This window comes from Pteropus medius, unplaced genomic scaffold (genome assembly GCF_902729225.1).
Source record: "Pteropus medius unplaced genomic scaffold, Ma_sr-lr_union100, whole genome shotgun sequence".
NCBI lineage: Eukaryota > Metazoa > Chordata > Mammalia > Chiroptera > Pteropodidae > Pteropus > Pteropus medius.
Genome location: NW_024356336.1, coordinates 5,239,354 through 5,260,498, shown reverse-complemented (window position 1 = coordinate 5,260,498; position 21,145 = coordinate 5,239,354). Strand labels below are relative to the sequence as shown.

Genomic DNA, 21,145 nt, shown 5'->3' with positions numbered 1-21,145 from the left:
CCGGGGTAGAGGTAAGGCAGAGGGTCATCTGGGAAGTTGAACTTTGAGGGGCAGAGCAGGGGGCTTTAGATCCTGGAGCAGCTTACATTCTAGTCACCTGGAGACTGACCCTGTTATTGGTCATCGGCTGGGGTCCAGAAACGGACTGGGAAGCCTAAGGGCACGCCACCAGTCTTATTTCCTCATGTGAGAAAACAGGCTCAGGGGAAGCTGCAGGTCACCCAGTCTAGAAGATGCTCTGAGGTCTCTGCAGCTCCTTGCTCCCCTAGCACAGCCATTGTTGGACACCTGGGTTGGGGGTGGGTGGGTGGTGGTAGACTGAGCCTGTGCTCTGCCTCCATGTCCCAGGTGATGGCCAATAGAGCCTGGTCCCCTCAGCCCTATGAGGCCAGCCTCAGACCTGCTTTGCAGGTGGGCAATGGAGGCCACTGAGAAGAGGGCCCTGTTCCTGTCCCACTGTCCCCCGTCTGAGCACACACTGAGACCAGGCTGGGGGAAATTCAGGCTGAGGGCCTTTATTGGCTGGTAGACACCTCCCTCCTGGTGTCTGTCACAAGCTTTGTGGGAGCAGGTGGCCCATCCCTCTCCATGCCCGGACTCCCCACCTGGGACATGGGAGGGGCTGGGGGCTCGGTACAGAACTGAGGCAAAGAGCTCCCAAAGTCCTGTAAGACCAGGCAGCTTGACCTCAAGGTTGAGAACTCAGCACCGAAAAACAAGGAGAGGAGCACAGGTGGGCTCCTCTGAGTTTTGATGGGGAGGAAGGGAGGTGAGACTGCCCTCCCTCATCATCCCTGCATGTGCCCAGGGCTGGGCAGAACCCCAGCTCCCTCAGTGCCTGCAGGCATGGATACCTGGGCAGCTGATGGGAAGACAGAAACTGCAAACCTGCCATCCCCTCCCCACAGGCCTGCATCACCCCATTTCACAGAGGGAAACAGGCCCAGGACCCAGAGCAAGGCCTCACTTCCCACCTGGGCCACCTCTCCCTCAGGCCTCAGTCCCTGCTCAGCCTCATGAATCAGATGTGCATAGGGTACCAGGACCTAGACCTCCTCCCTCAAAGGCCTAGGTGGCAAAAAGGACCCTGAAGACATTAATAAATATGGACAGGTGGTCCCTGGAGGCAGCTGGTTTAGTCCAAGCTGGGAAGAGAAGCCTGGCCCGGCCCACCCGGAGGGGCTGCCTCTGCCCTCAGCCTCTCTCGTTGCGGCTCCTGGGGGCCACGATCCGGTAGTTGGTTGCGTGTCCTCCCCTCTTGCCCCGCAGGAGGCTGGGGGTACCCGTGCCGGCAGGGCCTGCCCCTGACCCCTCTGGTTCTGCCGGAGGGAAGGAGAGAGGCTGGGTTAGTCAAGTCTATGTGAGGAACCCACCTCCCTTCGGCCCTCTGGGGGGGGTGGGGGAACTGGGCACTCTGCCAGGTGCACTCTGCCCTGGCATCTGGGAGGCAGAGCTGTGGGAAAGAAGGGGGTCTGCAAGCTGGTTAGTGTCCCCCCGACCCAAGAGGGAGTAATCAGCCCCCAACCCAAAGAGAGCACTGAGGACCTCTATTTGATTTTCTGTCCTGTGCAGATAAATGAACCCACCAAGTTCCTGAAATGTTTAATGTGTAGTGAATGCTCCATAAAAGTATAGTTCCTTTTTTCTTTTCTACATTTTGGGGTGGAGGTGTGCCCCGAATCATCTCCATCTCAAAGCTGGGTAAAGTAAGGCCAGGGAACATTCACTTCCTCTCTCCTCAGATTAGGCTACCTGTGGTGGGGAAGGGTTTAAGAAGGCCAAGCTCTGCCATTAACCTACTCTGTAGCTTTGGGCAAATTGGACCCATCAGGGCCTCAGCTTTCTCATCTCTAAAACCAGGGGAACAGTTCCATATATACCCTGAGGTCCTAGCCAAGTACTATAATTATTGAAGTCAGTTCCAATTTGGCTATGGTGAGATATGCTCCAGCCTAGTAATGAGCTGTCCCCCAAGAGTGAAACTGAACAATTGGCATTCTTGCCATCTGAAAAACTCCTACACATCCTTCAAAACCCAGAGTAGGACCTACCTCCTCCAGGAAGCCTTCTGTGACTATCACTTCAATCCCTCTCAAAGTTAAATGAGCAGGTCGGAAGGATGGGCTGTTTTGCCAGGGGAAGAACAATGCTCAGGGAAGAGAGCCCCAGGATGGAGGACTTAGCTAAGCCTCCAAAGCCCTGTTCACAGGACAGACATTTGGCCTCTGGTGACCACCAGCTTCCCATTGAAGGTACTGCCAGGAAAGTGCCTATATCCTTGTAATCATAACTGTTCAGCACCCTGACACTGTGTGCCCCAGTCTCCCATGCACCTCTGGGCTGAGATTTGGGAACCCAGGGGGCAAATATGCATATGTGGTCAGAGTCAAAGGTCATTTCATGCCCCAAATCAGGGAGCATAGGAGGAAGGGTAGCACAGAGCTTAGGCTCCAACATCGGCTAGGGCCAAGTCTTGGCCCCACCATGTCCCAGTTACGTGGCCTTGGGCAAGTCACAGACTTTTGAGCCTCATCTGAAATGTGGATTTAACATTCCTGTTGTCACACTCTTGCAGTGTTTAACATGACTAGGAGTAGGAAGTGGTTTTCACCGTACATGCTGGACTGTGGTCACTAGGTTGGTCTGCTTTCGACCCAGGTCTCTGGCAGTTCTGGGCACTGTGAGTCTATCACAAGGTGGTGTTCTGACATGATCAAATTCAGGGCCTTGGTTTCCTCCAGGCCCCACTCAGTGCCTTGTGGAACAGAGGTGTCAGCGAACCTTTGCTGATGGAGTCAAAAGAGCCAGTGCTTTAGAGGACAGACCTAGATTAGACTCTTGGCCTTACCACTACTGTCCCTATGACCCTGGGGAAGTCACATGAGCCCTCGGAACCTGTTCATCTGTGAAATGGGCATGGTATCGCCCACCTAGCCAGCTTGTTGTAAGGTCTGGAAATGATCATTGGAAATGCCCCAGTCTGAGGTGGGCTGGATGTGTGACAGCTGTTACTATTATCATCATCGTTGATTATAACCTAAACGTGCCCATCTGGGTTTTTAGTCATTACCTCCTTTGTATGATGGCCAATGGGGAAGATTCCATCTCTTACTCTGCTCCCCTCCTCCCACATCACCCCTTCCAGGCCCACAACCAGAGTTGGCTTGTGGGACCTCTGTCCCAGGCTCACGGCCACAGAGAGTGGGCATGGGCTTTCCCAGGTGACCGGCACTTCCTCCCTGGGCTGCTGGTGACAGAGCTGGCTGAGGGAGGACAGGGTATAGATCCAAAGCCACAATGTGTTTCTTTTGGCTCCTGCCTCAATCCTCTTGAGAGAGGTGGGGGACAACTCAAGATACTGAGAGCCTGGGATTAGGTCCTTGGTCCCCACTATGTGAGAGGAAAGGAGATCTGGGAGATGGTCAGTGATGTTTCTAGAAGTTAGAGAAGCCACGTGGTATGGTAAGAGGAGCTTTGGAAGCAGACCACATACACACCTTGCAATCTCCAGGCCTTTCCCATGTAGGGCTCTGTGAGGGTTGCCCTTCCCACCCTCTCCTGCTGGCTCACTCGTAGAGACCTTTCATGACCTAACGCAAGTGTCCTGTCTTTCAGGAAGCTGTCTCCATCTCTCACCCCCAACCCCTCAGTGAGAAGTGACTGCTCTTCACTCACATCCTTTGGTGTTCCTGTACCCCGTGGTCCTCATCTCTATAGATTCTGAGGATCTCCTATTGCTCGACAGGCAGCTCCCCAAGGCAAGTACCTTTGGGATCTGTCTCAATGCCTGCCCAGACTTGGCATTCAGTAGGTGCCCCCTACAGTTTTGCTGAATGAAGGAGGTTTGGCTCTAACTTTAATCCTCCTTCCTGCTTGGGGCCTCAGTTCCCCATCTGTAAAAGAGATCCGAGGTTGGAGATGATATCTGAGACCTGTGTGCTCCGATGCACTAGAACTGGATTGTGAGATGAGGCTTCTGGAGGTGGGAGAAGGGTGGCTGTTGGAGCCTCTTAGCAGGCCTTGAGGGCAGCCAATCCCTGCCTCTCTCCAAGGCCAGCCACAAGCACGTTTAATGGGGAGAGACCTCCTTAACCCTACCTTAACAAGCCAGGCACTTGGTGTCTAACCTTTTGTGCCTCCCTGACCTGCCTTTGAGGATCTTCTCAAATTGGGCCCTGCCAGATCCTCTAGCCTCAGCATTTACCCCTCAGCATTCTCATAGAACAATCCTTCTAGGCTCTCTGGCCTCCTAGCTTTTGTCCATGCTGTTCCTCTGCCTGTTTACTCACTCTTTCTCCTTGCCCTTAAGAACTCCACTTAGCCAATACCTCCTCCAGGAAGCGCGTGCGCACGTGCGCACACACACACGCGCACACACACACACACACACACCCCTCCCCCACACACACCCACCGTAGCCTGGGTCGGGGGCACTTCTGTGCTTTTATGGTTGCCTATACTTATTCCACCTTGTTTTTCCTCACCTTGGGTTTAACAGCCAGTTCCATGGCTTCCTCCTACACCCCCACACCCTAAGCTCCATGAGAATAGGACTATGTCTGTCTTGCTGTGTTGGAGCCTATGCCAGCAAGATGCCTGGCACAGAACTGATGCTCATTCACTCACGAACTAGTTACCAGAGCCTTCTCTGTGCCAGGTACCATCTACTAACTGGATGGAAGGACTAAAGAATGAGTGTCTGCTGGCCTGGGTCCAGGATTGGGAGTTGCCTTCTGTGACCCCAGGCCCTTCCCAGGCCTTTCCTGAAAGGGGCTGCCCCTGCCTGCCCACCCTGCCGTTACCTGGCCAGATGATGGCTTCCAGCAGGGTGACCCGTCTGGCCAGGAGCTCCAGCTGAGCCTGCTGCTGCAGGAAGCTCTGTAAGCTAGGAGCCTGATGGGAGATCGAGAAGAGCAGACGGTGCGAGTCCGGCCTCCAAGGGCTGGGCCGGGGAGCCAAGGGTGGGGTGTACGGGCCAGGCTCCAGCCGGCTTCAGGGCAGGAGCCTGGGTGTGAGACTCTACTGAGACCTTGGTCTCCCCTTCTAAGTGGGGACAGGGCTTGCCTGGCTCAAGTGACCAGATGGGCGGAGGATTGGTGAGTGAATGCCTGGGGTGAGGGTATGCCTGGGGTGAGGGTCTGGCTCTCTCAGGCCCCTAAAGGAACCCGCAGGACAGTTTAAGAGTACCAGAGGGGGAAATGAAACTGTCAGGGGGATATCTGGGGCCAGGAGGGCCCACCCTGTGAGAGCCTCTGGGGCTTATATGGGCAAGGTGGGATTCAGAATTGGTGGTGGTATATTACCCAGAGTCCCTTGGGGCCTAACCTTGGCTCTGTCACCCACAGTCCCCTGCACTTCTGGAATCTAGTTCCATGACCTATTGTCCTGTGGGCCTCTTCTCTAGAGCTGAAGCCTAACTGAAGTCTGGAGCCATTACCCATAATCCTCCGGTGGGCCTGGGCTCTGACTTTATTACCCACAATCCCCTGCACTATTGCAGTCTGGCTCTGTTACCCAAAATCCCCTGCTGGTCTGGAGTTTGGATTCATTGCCTATAATTCCTTCCAAACTCAAAATCTGTCACCTTTGGTTCCTGAAAACCATATTACCCACAATGCCTGGAGGCCCAGGTCTGACCACAGAGGTGGGGCCCAGGTTTCTAGGGCTCCATTTCACCTGTGGAGGAGGGACCAGCCATTGAGGGATGGGTTGTCTTGGCCTCTCAGGTCCCCACTTCCTGGGGCAGGCACCTTCTCCAGCCTCATGACGGCCCAGGCGGCTCCACTCTGGAGGGCCTGGGGAAGGCTGGTGGGCAGGGGCTGGGCTGTCTGTCCGTCTGTCTGTCTCTACTCACCATAGAGCCCAATCATTGTTTCCAAGATTAAAACCCTCTCAGCTAAAATCTTCAAAGCCTCGCGTAGTTGGTGCAACCCCTCCCCCTGCGGAGGAAAGAGACAGATGCAGCCGTGAAGGGGGCAGGGGAGGGGGCCCTGCAAAGCCTGTTGGTGGCCCATGCCCCACCCTGGACATGCACTGCAGCCCGTACCACCTGCCACAGCCCAGGGCCCATGGACAGCCGGGACAAGACCAGGAGAGGACAGGAGGGGGACAAGGCAGGCAGAAGCGGCCCCCTCGGTAAGTCCTGATGGATCCCAGCTGGCTTCTTTCTTCTCCCCACATCGTTGCAAATCCTGCTGCACTAGGGGCCAAGGGACACCAATCCTTAGGAGCAGCACTACTGTCTCAGAGCCTGCCATGGAACCTGCCACATAGTGTTCCCTGGAGGTTGCCACGAGCCCCGCCTCCCATTTCTCTTTACAGACACCAGTTGTTCTCACATCACCTGTGTGATTCCTGCCACATCCGTGGACCATCTGTACTCCTGTTTACTTAATATTCTTTAAACCGACACACTTTTTGCCTTAAATACTACATTAATCTCACCCTAATTAACTCCATTAGCGGGATAAGGCTACTTACTGATATCCTTTCTATTCACATCAAAATGAATGCATATAAGTAAAATTAGAATATGTTTGAGTGACATCGCTGTTGGAAAGCTGTGTTTAAAATGTTGGCAAAGCTGAGGCTCAAGCCCTAGTGCTCCCTTCCCAGCCCTTCTCACTTTGGGCTCTGACTACACCAGGTCCTAGAGTCCGGCCCTCAGCCACCCCCTCTCGTCTAAGCGGCATCTCTAGGGCCCAAGCCCAGGGATGTGGCAGTGGGCCCACAAAGCCACCTTCCCCAAGCCTCCTTGATCTGGGACTCCCCACTCCCAAACAGTGGCAGCTGCTGCCTGGGGGTCATGCTGGAGACCACCAGCTGGCACTCACCTTCACTTGCTCCCAACCTGTCTATCCTTTCCTTGCCCAGCATAAGGTCCATGGTTTTGCCCAAACTCTACACTCCCTCATTCCTTCTTCTTTTCTGGTCCAGACTTAAGCTATTTCTGGGATGTAGATATCTTAATTCCAACAGAGCACCAGGACAGCAAATCTCTCAGTCTCGGTATGGAGTAAGTGAAGGGATGACATATACTATACATATTGCTACAATTATAATCCATCGCTTTAAAGTAGCTGTTCCCCTCCCTCACCCCCAAATACCTAACAACTGAGAGACCTCCCAACATGTCCATGAACCTGCTGTGGCCTCGCTCTGACTGTCTGTTATGATCTTGGTGTCCTGTTCACATCACATGGATTGGGCTACCCTCAGACCACTGACTGGCCATTGCAGCCTAGGGGTTACAGGGTCACCATAGGCTGAACATCAAAGTAATCCCTCTTCAAGTATTACAGGAGGAGGATCTAAAACTGGATGACTTTCAAAAATTATGTTAAGCCACTCCTGACATGGACAGTGGGACAAGCTGACATCATGAGCCTCCTGAGGAGATGCAGTAAGAGGGTACCACATCCCTTGTAAGTGCTCCTGCAAAGAGTATTTAACCTGCATCTCATCACCAGGAAACAATCAGGCAAACCTAGATGGTGGAACATTTATAAAAAGGCAAAGTCAAGAGATAGAAGAAAAGGGCAGGGGGCTTGTTCTAGATTAAAACAGACTAGAGACGTGACAACCAAATGTAATGTATCAATCTTGATTAGATGTTTTTTAAAAAACAGCTATAAAACGCATTCTTTGGACAACTGGTAAAATTTGTATATGTTAGGTATGAAATGGCATCATTTCGTTAAACTAATGTCATCTTTCAAAGTGTGACAATGGTATTGTGACTCTTGGGAAGAATGTCTATGGTCTTTTGAGATACACACTAATGTGCTGGGGGAGATGTAGATGAGGTTTCCAACTTACTTTCAAATGGATTAGAAAAAAAAAGTCTGTAAATATGTAAAGAAAGAGCAAATGTGGCAAAATACTAATTGGTATAGAGGAAGGGTAGGATGTTCATTGTATCAATTTTTCTGCATAATTTGAAATTTTTCAAAATAAAAATCTTGAGGAAAAATGTAAAAAAAGATTCTGCTATTTGGATCCCTCCCCAGATGGATGGCCTGCTTTGTATTGATGACGCCCCAGTCCCTTCCCAGCCTGGCCTGAGTATCCAGGGCCTGTTGGACACCCCCAGCAGGTCATAAAATAGACATCTTCCATTTTCCATGGACAGACCTCAGCAGGCCTGTTTCTCCTGGCTCTCCTTTACTATTGCGTTTCCTTTAACTTCTCGTTCTCCCTCACAGCCAAACTGGCACCTAAATGTCTCTTAGCTCCAGTGACATCTGTCCACCCTCATTGTCCCCCCCTCCCAGTTCCAGCCCCCACAGTCTCTTGCCAGGATGACCATGACAGCCTAGTCTCTTTATGCTTCTCCCATCCATTCTCCATATGGCAATAGAGGAATCTTCCGCAAATAATCTGACCACATCATTTCCCTGTTCATAACTATTTCAATGACTTCCCACTGCCATAGAACAAAGTTCAAATTCCTCAATATGGCCTCCTAAGTCCTGAAAGCCTCTTTGACTTCCGTTTCACCCCTTCCCTATCACACTCTGCCAGTCCAGGTATTTGCACATGATGTTCCTGCTCCTCTGCCTGAACACCCTTTGCCTGGTTAATGCATTTTTTAAGCTTCAACACGAGGATGCGAAATCCTCCCCCATCACGGTTGAGCTCCTCCTGTCCTGTCATTGCTGGTTACTAGTCTGTTCCTCCCTCAGCCCACTGGGACTACCCTGAGGGTGGTGACTGTGTCCAAATTGTATCTATGTCCACAGTGTTTAGCCTGGGGTCTGGCACCCACCAAAGAGGTGCTTGGGGGAATGTTAACTGATTCTCCAGGTCCTGGGAACTGAAAAACCTGGGCTTCAGTTCCAGCTCTGCCAACAGTTTGATCTGCAGAGTTGGACCTCAATTTTTCCTGTCTGAGTAAGGAGTCAGAGCTTTGGTCTGTATGGGCTGGCTCAGCCTAGTCACTCCTGGGCAATGCTTGCAGTGCATGTCCATGACCACTGGGTGACACTGCTGAGCCACAGCCAGGCCAGTGGCTCTCAAAGTTTTGCTAAGTGGAGTTGCTAGGTAGAATGTGTATAGGAGCCCTAGGGGAACTCATTCTCACCTGCCCCCAACAGAACTATACCCCCAGCCCTCAAAGCCTCATGCAGCCCCCAGTCCAACAGGCCCCCTCCCAGGCAGGCAGCAAGCAGGGGCTGAAGTACGGGTAGGTGAGGGGGAGGCAGACGGGCAGGGGCCCTGCTACCTCTTGGGGGCCCCTCCCACAGGTCATCCTGAATTCGAGGCCTGGTCTGGGATAGTTCTGGCATCTGTTCTCCTGCCAGGATTCCCATGTAGGGATGTGGCTGCCCAGTCTAATTCAGACTTCACTTCACTCTCCCACCTGTCCTGGGCTGCATAGAAAATGTGCTGGGAGAGGCCAGTAAAGGGGCTGAGCAAGGGCAGAGGGCTGGGCTCAGAGGGGACTACCTGAACCCCAGGCCTGCTTGTGCACATACTGGCAGAATGCTAAGAGGCTCTGGAGACACCAGGGGGACTGGAGTGGCAGTGAGGAACTGAGAGAGGCTTGTCAGAAAGGTAGCAGGGCCCCAGAAGTCATGGAAAAGACATGGGGGAGGGCTCGTGCAGGGTGGGGGAGCTCCCACGGCTGTATCCATCACTGACCCCATAATCAGGAGCAGAGAGGGCAAGGCAGGTGCTGGGTGCTTCCTGCATCCTCATTAACTAGTACCTGCCAGGAAGTAGGACATCCCAGCCAGACTGCACCAGGGAGAGGAGAGGGGGTTGGAGGAGAGGCATAATGCCAGCCTCCAAAAGAGCTTCTTCTATAGGGGTATCTGCCCTGTTCACCCTGTCCGTTTTCCAAATATCCCTTATGTCAGTGATGGTTTCCAGGTCCCTGCATCATGGGGCTTTTGGTCTTCCTCCAATGTGTTTCTTGGGTGGATAGAGTTCTAGGTCCTGAAATTCATTCACCGCAACTATTACCAATAATTGTGAAGGTTTCTAGGATCCCACATGTGGTTTCTAGGTCCCCTTTCTCATTTACTCTATGTCTCCTTATATATGACAGTTTCTAGGCCTTCCTTTCCATTCTTCATGGGCTTCCTTTGTGTATGGTGGTTTCTAGATCCCTTAATATCATTTTCCATTGTTCTCCTATAAGTTTCCAGGTCTTTCCTCCCACTCCTCATGGGTCTCCTGTGTATGCGATAGTGTCTAGGACCTCATGTTAATTCCCGGTCTTTGCGTATAGCGGAGTCTAGGTACTCAAACCTCATTTACCGTGTACATGACAGTTTCTAGGCCTCTCCTCCCATGCTTCATGTATTTCTTATGTGTATGGTAGTATCTAGATCCCTTGTCCCTTTTATCACAGGCTTCTGTGTATCTCAGCAGTTCTATGCCTCCCTCCATGGCTTTCCTAAGACCCCCTATCCCATTCTTCTGTGTGGATATTGTTTTCATGCTTCCCTTCCTTCTGTAGCCAGGGGAGCAGGAACTATCCCCTGCTGGAAGAGGGCTATGGAGGCAGGGGATGCAGTCTGGACTGGGTTAGCCCAAACTGCCCAGGAGGAACAGGCAGGGTCACTCTGGCCCAGAAAGGCCACGGAGGGAAGGCGGAGACAGGGACAAAGACAGAGACAGAGAGCGTTGGGTCTGTTGATAAGGCTGGCCCTGTCTTGTTGGGGAGACAGGATTGGGGAAGGGGTTAGGGCTGAGAACTGTCAAAGTCCTTCCCTGGGAGGCCAGGTGGTGATGGGGTTTTGGCTGGGGTGCCCCTACTCCAAAATAATCTCCTGAGTGCCCAGGGCAGGAGGAAACAGTAGGAGGTCAGTGATGGGCTGGAGCTTACCCAGTGGCTTTTCTCACCAGGGTCTCCTTTGGGGCCAGGTTCTCCCTGCAATGAGAGAGAGAGCAATGGAAGTAATGAGAGAGGAAAGGAGAGGAGGAAGGAGGAAGGGACAAAAGGAAAAAGAGAGAAACATCTTGAGAGAGGCTGAGAGATTGAGAGAGGCAGAGACAGAGAGTAGCTTGTATTGGACTAACACTAGATAAAAAGCAAAAACACAACTGTTTGAAGGCAATGAAAAGTGATAAAGAGCAGCCAGAAACTGGAGGATATTTGACCTCTGAAAGAAGGAAACTGTACTGGGTAAAATCCATATATTTATAGCTTTTCCTCTGAGGGTTATACCCCAGTCCCCTCAGCCTAACAAATAGCTCAAGCAGAAAGCTTTAGTTTTATTGGCCTGAGGAATCCGAGGATGGAGTCAAGACTGCCAAAGAAGGAGGAAATTGAGGGGAAATACTGGAAATCAGGGAGCCGTGGTAGGGGAGTAAAATCTGGATAAATACTCCCCTTTAATCTTTGAATAGTTTATGAACTGCCCATCCTGAAGTCCCAAAGCTGAGTCTAACCCACAGCCTGGACCAAAAATCAACACTCTTCAGAGGAAGATAACAGATTCCTTCACTATATAACAGATCCTCTTCACTATATTATCTGTATTGTCCATGTATGCAATAAAAAATATTAGATATATGAAGAAACAAGAAAATGTGACCCATACCGAAGAGAAAAATCAGTCAGTAGAAATACATCCATAGCCAACCCAGATGTTGAAATGAGCAGACACAGAGTTTAAAATATTTATAATAAATACATTAAATAATCGATATAATAGGTAATAAGATGGGCAATTTCAGTAGAGATATGAAAACTGTAAAAAAGAACCAAATGGAAATCCTGGAAATGAAAATGATAATATTTAAAATTATAAATTCATTAGCTGGGATTAACAGAAGTTTGGCTATAACAGAAGAATCAATTAACTTAAAGACAAATCAATACAATAATTCAAATTGAAGCATAGAGAGAAGATTAAAAAAATAAACAGAACCTCAATGACTCATGGGAAAATATTAAGTATAACTGGAAATGCAGAAGGGAGAAGAGAGCACAGGAAAAGAAAAAAATGTTTAAAGAAATGTTAACTAATTTTTCCCTTCAAATTTGATTTAAACACAAAACAAAACCGATTTCTAGTTTTTGGTCTAGCACATAAAGAGCTTAGAAGTCATCATTTTTTCCTAACAATAAGTAAAAAGCTGAACAAACTGAAAAATCAACAGCACTTATTAAAGCCATCAAAGAAGTGAGGTCACAGGGCAAACCACTGCCCTCCCACCTCCCCACCCCAACAAATTACAGAGACAGAGAGGAAGAATTTACTGGAGCTGAAACCTCTCTGGGAACCACTGCCAGGTAAGAAAACCTATAATTAAACTTAATTGACAAATTACTGGGGCTCAGTGTGGGCAACTCTTGAGAGTTAAACATTTCAGGAGGATCCAGTTTTGGGCAGAAGTGGTTGAGCCCCTCCCACACTTGCTTATGTATGAGTGAAATAACTGACAGCACTTCTACAAAGAGTGGGAGGAAAGAATTGGGAATACTTTGTTATTGTAATGTATTTGTACTAACCATGAAGTAGTATAGTGTTATCTGAAGGTAGACTTGGATTAGTTATAAATTTACATTGCAAACTCTAGGAAAACCACACAAAAAAGTAAAAAAAAATAAATAATTGATATGCTATGAAAGGAGAGAAAATGGAATCATATGAAATGTTCAATGAAAACCACAAAAGGCAGAAAAAGTGTGGAAGACAAACAGAGGAACAAAAGACAAGGGCAACAAATAGAAAACAGTAATAAATATGGTCGATATTAATCCAGCTCTATCAATAATCACTTTAAACATCAATAATCTAAATATATCAATTAAAAGACAGAATTGTCACAATAGCTAAAAAGACAAGACCTAACTATATGCTGTCTACAAGAAACCACTTTAAGTATAAGACACAGGTAGATTAAAAGCAAATGGAGAGAAAAAGATATACCATGCTAACACTAATCAAAAGAAAATGAGAGGTGTGGCTCCACAGTGTAGTGGTTAGGACGTCTGCTTTACACGCAGAAGGTTCTGGGTTCACGCCCCAGGTAGAGCCATGGACCATACCCCGGGTGTGCCAGGGGTGCCAGGCTCCAGGGGCGCCAGGCCCCGGGTGTGCACATCGAGTGTGTGGTGGGGGAGACGCCCCGCCTTCAGAAATCCAGTTCTTAAAAGGGAGATGGCAACATCCATAGGTCAGGAGTGGAAGTAGGGGGAGGGGAATTAAAGAGGAAAAAAAAGAAAACGAGAGTAGTTATATCAATCTCAGACAGAGCAGACTTCAGAGCAAGGAAAGTCACCAGGAACAAAGAGGGATGATATATAATGATAAATGAATCGGTACTCCATGAAGACATAACAATCTTTAACATGTACATGCCTAACAACAGAGAATCAAAATATATAAGATCAAAACTGATAGAACTACAAGGAAAAATAGATAAATTGACTATTATAGTTGGAGATTTTAACACCATCTGTAAGAAATGGGCAGATTCAGCAAGCAGAAAATCAGTAAGGACATAGCTGAACTCAACAATACCATCAATCAACTAGATATAATTGACATCTATAGACCACTCGGTCCAACAATAGCAAATTACATATTCTTCTCAAGCTCATGTGAAACATTCAAGTTAGATCACATTCTGGTCCATAAAATATACCTCAACAAATTTAAAAGAATAGAAATCATAAAATGTTTGTTCTCAGACCACAATAGAATTAAACTAGAAATCGGTAATGGAGAGAGAACTGAAAAATCTCCAAATACTTGGAGATTAAACAACACATTTCTAAATAAAACATGGGTCAAAGAAGAAATCTCACAAGAAATTTTAAAATATTTTGAACTAAATGAAAATAAAACTTATCAAAATTTGTGGAATGCAGTGAAAGCAGTGCTTAGCGGTAAATTTTATAGCACTGAACATATATGTTAGAAAGGAAGAATGATCTAAAACCTATAATGTAAGCTTCCACTCTAAGAAAGCAGTTAAAGAGCAAATTAAACCCAAATTAAGCAAAAGAAAAGAGATAATAAAAATTAGAGTAGAAATCAATGAAATTGAAAACAGAAAATCAACAAAACCAAAAGCTAGTTCTTTAAAAATATCAATAAAATTGACAAGCCCCTAGCCAGGATAATTAATAAAAAGAAGAAAAGATACAAATTACTAATATCAGAAATGAAAGAGGGGACATCACTATAGATCCCTTGAACATCAAAAAGATAATAAAGGAATATTATGAACAACTCTGCTCACAAATTTGATAACCTAAATCAAATAGATCATTCCTTGAAAGACACAATCTGTCAAAACTTTCACAATAAGAAATAGACTATCTGAATAGGCCTATACCTATTAAAGAAATTGGATCAATAATTAATAACCTTTCAAAAGAGAGAACACTAGGTCCAGATGGGTTCACTGCTGAATTCTACCAAACATTTAAGGAAGAAATTATACCAATTCTCTAAAACCTCTTTGAGAGGATAAAAGCAGAGAGACTACTTTCTAACTTAAACTATTACTAAAACTAGACAAAGACATTAAAAACTACAGACCAATATCTCTCATGAACATACGTAAAAATCTTCAACAAATAGCAAATCAAATCCAACGATATATAGAAAGAGTTATACACCATGAACGAGTGGCATTTATTGCAGGTATGCAAGTCTGGTTCAATATTTGAAAATCAATTAATGTAATCTGTCGCCTCAACAGGCTGAAGAAGATCACGTGATCATATTAATAGATGCAGAAAAAGCATCTGACGAAATCCAACAATACCCATTCATGATAAAAATTCAGCAAACTAGGAATAGAGGGGGAACTTCCTTAACTTGATAAAGAACATCTACAAAAGATATACTTCTAACATCATATTTAATGATGAAAAACTAAAAGCTTTCCTGCTAAAATCAAGGACAAGGTAAGCATATCCCCTTTCACTAATGCTTTTTGATATCATATTGGAAGTCCTAGCTAATGCAATAAGACAAGAAAAGGAAACAAAAAGTATACAGGAAGAAATAAAATGATCTTTGTTTATAGATAACATGATCATCTATGTAGAAAATCTGAACGAATCAACGAAGAAACTCTTGGAACTAATAAACAATTATAGCAAGGTTGAAGGATACAAAGTCAATCACTTTCCTATATACCATCAATGAACAAGTGGAATTGGAAATTAAAAACGCATTACCATTTACATTACCGCCCCCTAAAATGAAATACTTAGGTATAAATCTGACAAAATATGTACAAAATCTATACAAAACTGATGAAAGAGATCAAAAAAGAACCAAAAAACGGAGAGATATTCCATGTTCATGGATCAGAAGACTCAGCACTGTCAAGATGTCAGTTTTCCCAACTTGATCTATAGATTCAATACAATTCCAATCAAAATCCCAGCAAGTTGTTTTGTGGATATTGATTAATTGTAAAGTTTATGTGGAGAGGCAAAATACCCAGAATAGCAAACTCAATAGGGAAGAAGAACAAAGGTAGAGAACTGACACATACTCAACTTCAAGACTTTCTATAAAGCTACAGTAATCAAGACAATGTGGTATGGGCAAAAGAATAGACAAATAGATCAATAGAACAATATAGAGAGCCCAGAAATAGACCCATATAAATACAGTCAACTGATCAAATGAGCAAAGGCAAAACAAAGACAGTCTTCTCCACAAACGATGCTGGAATAAATGGACAGCTACTTGAAAAAAAATATGGATCTAGACGCAGATCTCACATCCTTTACAAAAATTAACACAAAACAGATCACAGACCTAAATGTAAAGTACAAAACTATAAAACTCCTAGAAGAAAACATAGGAGAAAACCGAGATGACCTTGTATATGACAATGACATTTTTAGATATAACACCAAAGGCATAATCTATGAAAGAAATCATTGATAACCTGGATTTTATTTAAATTAAAAACTTTTGCTCTTCAAAAGACAATATTGAGAGAAGGAGAAGACAAGCCACAGACTGGGAGAAAATATTTGCAAAAGACACATCTGATAAAGGACTATCATCCAAAATATACAAAGAACTCTTAAAACTCAACATTAAGAAAACAACCCAATTAAAAAAGCTTTTGCACAGCAAAGAAAGCCATCAATAAAATGAAAAGGCAATCTATGGAATGGGAGAAAATATTTGCAAACCACATATCCAATAAGGGGTTGATATCTAAAATATTTAAGGAATTCATAGAACTCACTAGCAAAAAGACCCTAATAACCCAATTCAAAAATGGGCAAAAGACCCAAACAGACATGTTTCTGAATAAAAATGACCTATAGGTATATGAAAAGATGCTCACCATCACTAACCATCAGGGAATACAAATCAAAACCACAGTGAGAAATCACTTCACACCTGTTAGGATGTCTACTATCAAAACAACAAGAGATAACAAATGCTGGTAGGCAGTGAAGCAAAATGAACACTTGTACACTGTTAGTGGGAATATAAACTTGTACAGCCATTATAGAAAATGGTAGAGAGGTTCCTCAAGAAATTAAAAATAGAACTACCATATAATCCAGCAATCCCACTTCTGGGTATATATCCAAAGAAAATGAAATCACTCTCTTGAAGAGATATCTGTACTCCCATGTTCATTACAGCATTATTTACAAAAGCCAAGAATGGAAACAACTTAAGTGTACATTAGTAGATGAATGGATAAAGAAAATGTAGTGTGTGTGTGCACACACATATACATATACACACACACACATATATGTGTATATATAGAGTGTATATATATATATATAAATATAATAAAATGTTATTCAACCTTAAACAGTAGGAAATCTTGCTATCTGTGACAACATGGATGAACTTGGAGGGCATTATGCCAAGTGAAATAATCCAGACAGAAAGAAAAATACTGTGTAGCATCACTTACATGGAATCTATTTTTTAAAAAAGTTAAACTCATAGAAACAGAGTAGAATGGTGGTTGCCAGGGGCTGTGGGGGTTGGGAAGTGGGGAAAAAGGTTAGTAAAAGGGTATAAACTTTCAGTTACAATATGACTAAGTTCTGCAGATCTAATGTACAATAGTACCTATAATTGATCATATTGTATTGTATAATTGAAATCTGCTAAGAGAATCTGCTTAGTAGAATCTTAAGTGTTCTCAACACATGCACATATACACACACACAAGAAGACTGTGAGGTGATGGATGTGTTAATTAACTTGATTGTGAAAATCCTTTTACAATGTATACATACACCATCACATTGTACACTTAAAATATATTACATATTGTTAATTATACCTCAGTAAAGCTGGGAGAAAAGGGACAAAAGACCTGAACAGACACCACACCAAAGAAGATATACATATGGCAGGTAGCATATAGAAACATATTCGACATTATATGTCATCAGGAAATTGCAAATTAAAATGAGATACTACTACATATGTATTGGAACAGGAACATTCTAGAACACTGACAACAGCAAATGCTGGTGAAGATGTGGAGCAATAGGAACTCTCATTCATTGTTGGTGGAAATACAAAATAGTATGTTACTCTGGAAGATAGTTCGGTGATTTCTTACAAAACTAAATATACTCTTACCATATGATCCAGCAATCACACTCATTGGTGTTTACTCAAATGGATTGAAAACATATGTCCACACAAAAACCCTCACACGGATGTTTATAGCAGCTTTATTCATAATTGCCAAACTTGGAAGCAACGAAGATGTTCTTTAGTAGGTGAATGGATAAATAAACTGTGTTACATACAATGGAATATTATTCAGAGCCAAAAAGAAATGGGCTCTCAAGCCATGGAAAGACATAGAGGAAACTTAAATGTATATTACTGAGTAAAAGAAGCCAATCTGAAAAGGCTATGTACTGCATGGTTCCGACTTTATTACATTCTGGAAAAGGCAAAACTAAGGAGACAGTAAAAAAGATTAGTGGTTGCCAGAAGTTAGCAGGGAGGAAGGAATAACTAGGCAGAGCACAGAAGATTTTTAAGGTAGTGAACCTATTCTGTATGAGGATGGACATGTGTCATTATACATCTGTCAATGGCCACAGAATGTACAACACCAAGAGTGAATCCTAATGTAAACTGTGGACTTTGAGTGATAATGATGTGTTGATGTGCTTTCATCAATTGTACCAAATGTACCACTGTGGTGGGAGATGCTGACAGTGATAGAGGATGTGCATGTGTGGGAACAGGGAGTACATATGATATGTGTGGGAATTCTCTCTACTTGCTGCTCAATTTTGACGTGAACCCAGCAAATTAATTAATTTAAATTATTTTAAATTAATTTTAAATTTTATATTAACATTTAAAATTTTAAATTAATTAAACAAAATAACCAACAAAAACAAAAACCCCAGCAAATCCAGGAATCTCAGAGAACCCAAAACAGGATAAACACAAAGAAAATCATACACAACCATATTATGATCGACCAGCTGAAAACCAAGATTAAAGAGAAAATCTTAAAAGCCAAAGAAAAAAAAGACATATTCTATAAAGGGGACCAACAATAAGAATGATAATCAATTTCTCATGAGAAATTATAATGGTATATGTAAGCCAGAAGACCATGGAACAACATCTTTAAAGTGCTAAAAGGGGAGAAAACAACTGCCAACCTATCATTTTATATCCAGTGAAAATATTTTTCAGAAATTAAGGTAAAATGAAGAGTTTTACATAAATAAAAGCAGTGACAACCCATACTACAAGAAAGGCTTAAGGACTTTCTTTAGGCTGAAGAGAAATGATACCAGATGGAAATCTGGATCCACAGGAAAGTAGAAAGTGTGTAAGAAATGGTAAATACATCAATAGATGTAAAAGACTATTTTTCTTTGTTTTCTTAACTTCCTTAAAAGTCAATTGACTGTATAGAGCAATAACAACAATATACTGTGGGGTTATAACAAATGCAGAAGTAAAATATATGACAGCAATAGCACAAGGGGGATGAATTATATAGTTGTAATGTTCTACTTATACATGAAGTGGTATGATATTAAATCAAGTAAATTGTGACCAGCCACAGATGTATGTTGTTATTCTTAGAGCAACCATGAAAAATTAACTGAGTTAAAAACACTGAGTTCTTAGTAGAGATAAAACAGAATTGTAAATAGTACTCAATCCAAAAGAAGGCAGAAAAAAAGCGGGCGGCGGGGAGAGAAATAAAGAGAGACTGGTATAAATAGATCACAAATAGCAAGACGATTGACTTAAACCGAACCATATCAATAATTACACATATCATTAAATGTAAATGAACTCAACAGTCAGATTGTTTTTTTTAAAAAGCAAGACTCAAGTATGTGTCTCTATCTCTATCTGCATCAAGAGATGCACTTTAAACAAAAAGGCACAGACAGGTTGGAAGTAAAAGCATTGGAAAAGATATACCACGCGAAAAGCATTAAAAAAAGCTTGTGTGGCTATTTTAATATCAAAGTAGAATTCAAGACAAGAAGTATTACCAGAGAGAAAGATACTCATTTCATAAAGATAAAAGGACCAAGAAGACAATAAAATCCTGAATGTGTATGCACCTAACAACAAAGCTTTGAAATACATGAAGCAAAAATTGTCCAAACTGAAAGGAGAAATAGACAAATCTACATTCATAGTTGGAAAGATGGAGAGAGAGAGAGAGTGAGAGTTAGAGACACAGAGGGAAAGAGAAAGAGAAACAGGTGCAGAGACACAGAGCGAGGGAGATGGAGCACGCCCTGGACCAGACAGGGAGGGTCAGGGGCTCTGGCCACGGGGGATGGAATCAGAGCAGGGGCCTCTGCCTGTGGGAGCCTGGAGGGGATGCTGCAGGGGATGCGGCATCACTCACCGGCTGCCCCGTGAAGCCTTGGGGGCCAGGTTCCCCACGCAGTCCCTGTGTGGGGGGGAGAAGAGGAATGGAGTTAGCTGTGGGAGGCAGAGAGTCCTGATCCGGAGCCCCCAAGACTCCCCAGAACCCCAGAATCCTCCACCTGGGAGCAGCCGCAGTACTCACTCTCTCGCCCTTCTCTCCTGGGTGGCCGGAGATTCCTTTGGGTCCAGTGGGGCCTGGGGGTCCCTGAACAACAAGACAGGGCCTCAACCTTATGCTGGGGCAGGGAAGAATGGACAGGGACTTGGGGGGCAGATGAGTTGGGGAGGGAGTGCCAGCTTGGCCTGGCCCTCTAGACCCTTCACCACACACCCAATGCCGAGCACACAGTGGGAGCTTCATACAGCTCAGTGTTCAGAGCCATGACCCTAGAGTCAGTGTCTACTTTGATCTAGAAGTTATTATGTGCTGGCCATACCCCTAGGGCAAGAATCTCTACCTTTCTTAGCCTTAGGTGATAACAATATTTGCCTCTTGTTACATGGGTTGAATGAGATTTATGGAAAGTAGCTTACTTAGTAAATGTCCTATAAACACTCGAATGAGTGAAAAAAGGATGGATGGATGGATAATGGATGGATGGATAATAGATGGATAGGTGGGTGGGTGGATGGATGGCCAGATGAGCGGGAGTACTTACTTGGAGAAATACTCACCATATGTCCAGGACTCCCAGGGATGCCCATGGGACCAGGAGGTCCAGGGGGACCTGGGAAAAGCCAGGATGTCCTCAGGACCGAAAGATAGTACAATTCCTGGAAGTCCCCCATTATCTCCCTCCTGATAGCCACAATCCTAGTTCCTCTGCCATCCCTCAACCCCACCCCTTACCCCAGACCTGGACTCAACTTACCCATGGGCCCTGGGGGACCTGGGGGCCCAGCTGGTCCCTGGGGCCAGTGGCTGCTGGTCTCAGTGAAGGTGTTGGACAGAAATGGGTCCCCTGGGGGAGGAAAGATGGTGACTGGGCAGGGCGGGGCTGGGTGGGGCTGAGTGGAGTGGGGGCAGTCAGTCTTCACCAGCTACCTCTGCCAAGCCAGTTTTGACTGCCCTGTGGGACAGGCTGCAGCATGGCTGGGGCCACTGGTTACCTGCTCCAAGGGTGGGGAGTGGGGAGAGTGTTGGCTACACAGGACCAGGTGGCAAGGAGACCTGGGTTCTAACCCTACTACAGTCCAGTTGTGACATCCAGTAAGCCTCTCCAACTTGCTGAGCCTGTACTGTCACATGTCAAATGGGAATAATAACAAAAGATACTATTTATTGA

At 45.1% G+C, this 21,145-nt stretch overlaps 1 protein-coding gene across 8 annotated transcripts in view; it reads right to left on the bottom strand.

The window, feature by feature from the left end:
• Positions 1-492: 492 nt before the first annotated feature.
• Positions 493-21,145, bottom strand: part of EMID1 (EMI domain containing 1) — a 40,960-nt gene continuing 20,307 nt past the window's right edge. For 3 of the 8 annotated variants that reach the window (XM_039861896.1, XM_039861895.1, XM_039861892.1), the window contains 6 exons: positions 20,732-20,821; positions 20,535-20,587; positions 20,002-20,064; positions 19,837-19,881; positions 10,835-10,879; positions 493-1,319 (listed from right to left, as the gene is read on the bottom strand). In XM_039861896.1, coding sequence (XP_039717830.1) covers positions 1,047-1,319; positions 10,835-10,879; positions 19,837-19,881; positions 20,002-20,064; positions 20,535-20,587; positions 20,732-20,821 — 569 coding nt within the window. In that variant the 3' untranslated portion in view covers positions 493-1,046. Of the gene's footprint in view, positions 1,320-4,802; positions 4,894-5,854; positions 5,940-10,834; positions 10,880-19,836; positions 19,882-20,001; positions 20,065-20,534; positions 20,588-20,731; positions 20,822-21,145 lie in introns of those variants that run through there. The other 5 variants (XM_039861893.1, XM_039861894.1, XM_039861898.1 and 2 more) reach the window with 5 other exon arrangements.